This window comes from Hakea prostrata, chromosome 10, assembly GCF_041222555.1.
Source record: "Hakea prostrata isolate BN-2017 chromosome 10, UWA_Hpros_2, whole genome shotgun sequence".
In the NCBI taxonomy this organism is placed as follows: Eukaryota; Viridiplantae; Streptophyta; class Magnoliopsida; order Proteales; family Proteaceae; genus Hakea; species Hakea prostrata.
Window position 1 is genome coordinate 11,945,197 of NC_142609.1, and position 6,608 is coordinate 11,951,804.

A 6,608-nucleotide genomic window follows, 5' to 3' on the forward strand; every position below is an offset into this window, starting at 1 on the left:
GCAACATCAAAGACAAATTTCAGCTACCCATTTACAAATCTACCTCTAAAATTTCACCGTGTCTTTAATTTAATACCATTGAAATGATTTGACTAAGGACACACAATATTCATACATTAGACTAGAGTAAGAATAGTGAAATTTTGGTTAGGTTTCCAGTTGTAGAGCCAATTCCCCTCTTTAAGTATCTAACCCTAGGTTTGCCATAGGGTTTGATTATGCCATATCTTTTAAAACCCAAGTCCAATCCTAGTGGCCGAATATGATAATCCTAATCAAATGTGATAATAGAAGATATATCAACATATAGCTAGCTTATGAAAAAGCCTAATTCCATTCTACCAAAAGAAGCCTAATTTCAAGTGTGTGAAGCATGTCATGCAAATTAGAATAACTTCAAGAGGCTGATCCAATTGACAAATATCAAGACCCCATAAGTAACAGGTCGAGAGTTTCCCAATTAAGATTTAAAATAACAAATTCCAAATTCCAAAGCTGAGTTTTTGGCTTTAAATTAGTGGATCATACAAAGAAATGAGTTTTCTTTTGTGATAGTGGTATGACTGGTGTATATAATAGTTCAAGTTCCCCACATCATTTGGTTTGCTTGGAAAGAGAGTTGTTTCTTCTTCAAATCTCCGTCCCTCACATCTTATTCTTCACTTTCATTTCTCGTCTCTAGGCCTAGCCAGTGCAATGAGAAAAGAAAAATGATCTTAAAGAAACGAAAAAACTTATCCATTCACCGTAGAAGCTATTGAAAAAAAATGAGTGAGGACAAAGGGAGATGATATTCACACCTCCACAGATAAACACCCACTTATACTCTCTCTCTCTCTCTTCCTTGACCATGGTGGGTCTTTCATATACAAATTTTGAAGCATTTCACATAGTACTGATGTATAGTCCACGGATTTTTTTATATCAAATCATTGAATCGTCAGTTGTTAGATTAAGCTAAATCATTAAAACAGCTCTTCCTTGCTCTCGCACATAGATAGCAGCTTTTGACTTAATAGCTCGCAATCCAGGCTCTGATTTTCGTTCGTCTGTTCAATCAAAACCTTACAAAAGTCAGTACAACGTGATGCATGCTAAACTTTCAACATATATTTTATTTTCTTAAGTTTGAAAAACATTTTGAGAATAAAACAAAGTTTGATGGTTTCAATTGTTTTTCTAATGTATACACAAATTTCCCTTAAAATATTAATACATAAAATTAAAATTGATTAATAGACCTAGAAAATTATCAAGAAACGTATAAAACATCCAACCCCAAAAGGGATAATTATTATTATTAGTAAAACATTAATATTTCGCCAAGAACTATCTGTGAAGACTGGTTGAAATTGAGCCACAAAACTGTCTAGAATATAGATTTTTGGACTAGCCTGAGAAGAAGACCCATAAGGTATGATTTCTACCTCCTTTTTTGACTTTGCATTCAAAAGGTTGAATATAGTTTTAATTAGTTCTACTCTCTTTAATTAAACTATCATAAAGAATGTGTTTCATGTGTCAAAAACTAGTAGTTTAATTGAGAGAAATTAAACCTGAAGATGTAGATTGTAAAACTCCAGCTCCCCAGATGAAGCAGAAGATGAAACACTAAAAATTTCAAGACCTTCTTCCTCCAAATCAAGTAAAACTTCTGAAAGTTTATTTCTCATGTTCTTTGGTGCACATATCTGAATCATAACTTGTTTTTCATCAATCTGACTAACCGAAGCACTCGGTATTGATTTGCGAACAATCCCTTTACTTTGATTATCCATTCCACCAGTTCTACTCCCTTTCTTATATACACATGATAAGATTTCTTGTTTCCTTTGCTTCAGCTTTTCAACTTGGTTCTGCAACTCAGGAATGTATTTAAGAGCACGAGAAATTGTTGCAGGAATGCTTAATTGCCTCTGTGATGAACATAAAGCATTAGAATAAGCATTAGAAACTTGGAAACAAAAACATAAACCAAAGCAGTTATATATATAACAAGTCAATTATGTTACCGTTTGATCAATTCCTGGAAGTGTTGCCCTAAGAGAAGCATAAATATTGTTTAATTTCTTCCTGCGATCGCGTTCACTGGCGTTGTGATTCAGTTTCTTGATTGAAACTTGATCACTTCTGATAGCACTTGAAGGAATGAAATCCATTTGAGGTTGCAGAGAAAGGAATTGAGAAGATGAAGATTCAAAACCTTGTGTTTCTCCAAAACTGTGACTTAAGAGAGGGTCTTTGCCTGTCCATGTATTCTGGCCTTGGCTCATCATATGTTCTTCAGAAGCCCACCCGTTGTTAGAAGAATACATACGAGGTGACAAAGCCAACATGATTGTATTTCTTGAAAGAGATTGATTTTTGATTCAAAAACTAAGGAGGTTTGATGGTGAGGAAGTAAGATGTGAATCAACCACAAAAAGCATTTATTTATATATGCTAATGATTGACCAAGGTGTCTTCTTCATTAAAGAATTAAAAAACTCAATGGAAATATTAAAAATGATCAGAGATTGTTTCTTTTGGGGAAGATCTATATATTGATTTTTTCATTATGTTTTGATAGTTGGTAAAGCCATGGAAATTCTTTGTAGCCTAGATGTTGGTATCTATCTTCTTATTAAAATAAGATGATATTTCCTCCACAAAACATTTGTTTGATGTGAATTGACTAAAAACAAAATTTGGACTCGGTGTAATATATATATTTTTTAATATAATCTAGGGTTGACAGTCATTATTTTTCTTTTCTTTTTTGGAATTGAGGTTTGTCTGTCCCAGCATAAGTGCACCTCAACTACATCCTTATTTAGGTTTATATTTATTAAATCTATTCGAGATTTCACCTTGACCTTTGGAGATTCAAATTCTTATCTTTGTTAATAGTGAGATGAGATTTATTTTGTCTTCATGTGCATCATTATTGGAAACTACACTGTCATCGTCTATAGAGCCCAATCAGCTGACTTTTTCTCGAATTGATTGCACCAAAGAATGAAAATCGTCATCACATCGCATCATGTTGTATATGCCACACAAGCCATGAGAGAAAGATGGTTCTTCCTTGCCTTTGGTCATCCTTTTGATCTTGTAGTACAAAGCCTCTTCCCTCCATATATGGTCAAATCTCTCTCTCCCCTTTCAAATCCGACTCTTATTCCATTCTTGGTAGGTGTCTATTGATCTTAAAGAAAGGAATAAGGGTTTTAGGTGAAGCAAAAGTACATCCATGATCCATCTAGGATCAGTCATCTTACTATTATATCATGTCAATGACCTCATATATTATACCTTGGTACTTCGGCAAACACTAATGATCTCATATATTATACCTCGGTACTTCGGCGAACACCTGAACTTCGGCAAGAGATTCTCCTTCACTTTGGGTTGAAGGAGATTTAGTTGAATGGTAGTACATGAGGAAATATAATATATAGAATTGACCAATGGTCTAATGTCATTGCTACCCAGTCTTATCGACGACGATTGTAATTTTATTTTCCTTATTGAGTTGTTTTATGTAGTCTTGAAAACTTCCATTCCTTAATTCATTAAGTCAAATTTTGATGCGTAAAAGAGCTTAAATCCATCCTGATAAAGAATTACAAAGACTATCTACGATGATAGATAAGAAAAGCAAGATCATTTGAATGATTCCCCAACGAAGCCACCAAGAAATTATGCTCTATTGATTCTAAAATGAATTAAAATTGACATAAAAGATTAAAGGCATAATGTGCTGAATGACTTTGAAATAAATTCTACCATTGAATTTATTTAATTAAATTTGAACTGTTTACAATGGACGTTCCAAATTTAGTCCTATCAAATTTAATGACAAGATTTCTATGAGGATTCAGCGAAACAATTTACATGATCGTTCAGCCACCACCTTCTCGAGATCAAATATCTTTCAAGATAATTTAAGATTTATGCCGAAAATTTTTAAATTAATGACATATGATAGTGTAATACTAACAGTTACTTGCAACCACTTATTATAAATCAAATAAGATATATTGTATAAGATCTTTTTTGAATTTTTATTTAAATTTTTAAATTTTTATTTTATCCTCTCATACAAGACAAGGAATACCACCCTTTGAGACATGAAAAAGGCAATTCTGATATAGTTATTGAATCAATAAATTAAAAAAAGTAGAGGAAAACTCATAGATTTAAACTCCAAAATTTAGAAAACATCAAAACGACAAGTATATTATTATAAACACTAAATACTACCATTGATTTCGCATAAATTCTATAGAATTGGATAGACTATGTTTTTGACTATATCAGTCATCCGATTATTGTCAAAAAATTTAAAAACATTAAAAAAACACCTGATTAAAACTTATGTAAATTAAGTCAAGAAAAACAAATGACAAGAACTAATCAAAATTAAACTTTGTACGCATCAAATGATATTCGGTCTTTTATTCCGAGTAATGAATGAACCAGGAAGTTGCGTCTTTTTAGAAAAAATAAAACTAAATTTATCTGATCAGGTTGAGTTAAATAGCATAAAATACTGAATCCTACTATTCGATTGGGTAACTTCTTGACAGATAACTATTAAAATTTCCTTTCTTTTTTTTTTCTTTTTTTTTTTTTTTTTTTTTTGATTTATCAAATTATTCTTGATATAGTTGTGTTGTTAACTTGTTATATATAGAAAACTCTAGAAGAGATCACTCATACTTAATAAATGGTTGAAGTTCTAGATTATCTTTTGAGTGAAAAAAAAAAATCTGCTTCATTTTCCCATAAGAAACTATGGTTAAGAAAAGGGAAAAAAACGGATATTCTCGTGTTCCATTCTCTCTTTTCCTTCTTTTCAATTTCTTCTTATTTATTTTTTATTTATATTTTTGGTTACCAACCCCGGTTTTCAAGGCTTTGTCTTGACTAATCCGGTTTTCGACCCGGATCACACACCTGGCTGTGGTGGGTGAGTTTCCCAGCCGGGATTTTTGCATCCATAAGGTTTCGATACCGGAACATTGCTTAAACGGACCAAGCTGCTTACCACTTGGACCAATCCCGTTGCTCAATTTCTTATTATTATTAATCTGAAGAAATTTATTTTTCAAAAAAAAAATGAAAAACTTGGCTCAAAAATCTATGAGAAAATTCTAAGAAAAAAAAAATTCATTCAAGCCCACAAACGTAAAAGACAAAAGAAACAAATAATCTAATTGTATCTAATAGTCCAAGGTTATTGCTTTCATTAATGATGTCGCAATTCAAAATATATCTTATCATAAATTATATTTTTTTATCATTCTTTTGGTGTGTTCAATAAAATATACATTGTGTTCTTTTTCATATCTTTTCGGAGATTAAGAGATTGCTTATATATCTTTTGTTGGGTTACAAACTATATATTGAAAAAGACATTATATTTATTATGTTCTTGACTCTTAAAAAAAATTGTATAATCAAGAAGTATAGGGGTTAATTTAAATTTTATCTAACAAAACAAGACAAAGAAGGAAAGATTTGAAGCACAACAAAAAAATTTATTTGCTGAGAAGGGATCAATGGAAAAGGCATTTCTTTATGTAACTCGACCAATTTTGGGTGTTAGATGAGGAAATAAGTAACTTTATTTTTTTTTAGATGAAGGTAGCTGTATTAGATATTAGATATTAAAAAAAAAAATTCATATTACAACCGTAGGAATTTTTTTCCATCAAAGTCATTCCAAATAAGGATAGAAAGCTTCGCCGGGAGAGAGAAGGATCGAAATGGACTTATTAGGTGGAATGAAAAAAGCCATCAAAGAAGTCCACAAGAAAACTTATCTTGTGAAAAAGGTTTAAAGTATCGGTATCGAGTATCGTATTGGTCATGTGATTTTAAGAGACGTGTCGTCCTGTATCGAGTATTTTATTGCTCTGGCTAATATATTTTAGTGTAATTCAATAGAAAGACATATCGAGATGTATCGTATCGGTTGAGTCAAATATGGATACGTATCGACTAGTATTGTATGGTATCACAGGATACTTTAAACCTTGCTTATGAACATATATAGTTCGAAAAGCCTAATCATGACTATTAGCTACTTAGAGCACTAAATTCTCAACACTGGATGCAACCCTTGTCACATTTTTGGAACATTACTCTAGTGGTCCATGAATCCTCAATAAAATCTTATTAAAAGAGCCATCTAAATCCTTTTAAGTATATTTTCTATTTCAGCATTTTTTTTTCTTCTTATTTTTAATCTAAGATCTCGCTATCAATACAAGATAGCTAAGTAGTTATTTGTTTAAGCTTTGGTGTTCAAAACAATGAACCAAAATAAAAAGGAGATTCAATTTGAAACTTCCATAAGTCCAAGGGTTCATATATGAAATATTTTTGGATCTTTGTAGACTGTAGACATTTTATTATATGAGATTTCGTGATCACCATGTCACCTTCTGGTTTAGGAGATTTTATTTCTTAGGATACTGGCGTCATTGTGCATGTCATGTTTAAACTGTAAATAATTAATTTCAAGTGTAACCACAGAAAAGATAAAACATGGTTTACAGTCAAAATCAATTGGACCAACTTGATGTTAACTTATGAAGTAATCTAAATGGATCAGAAAT

General features: G+C 31.5%; 1 protein-coding gene across 1 annotated transcript; it reads right to left on the reverse strand.

The window, feature by feature from the left end:
* Positions 1-965: 965 nt before the first annotated feature.
* Positions 966-2,276, reverse strand: LOC149001921 (transcription factor ORG2-like). Its single transcript, XM_089136848.1, has 3 exons — positions 2,013-2,276; positions 1,557-1,916; positions 966-1,049 (listed from the first exon to the last, which is right to left on the reverse strand). Exons 1-3 carry the CDS (start codon positions 2,274-2,276, stop codon positions 966-968), a joined length of 708 nt encoding a protein of 235 aa, XP_088992974.1.
* Positions 2,277-6,608: the final 4,332 nt, after the last annotated feature.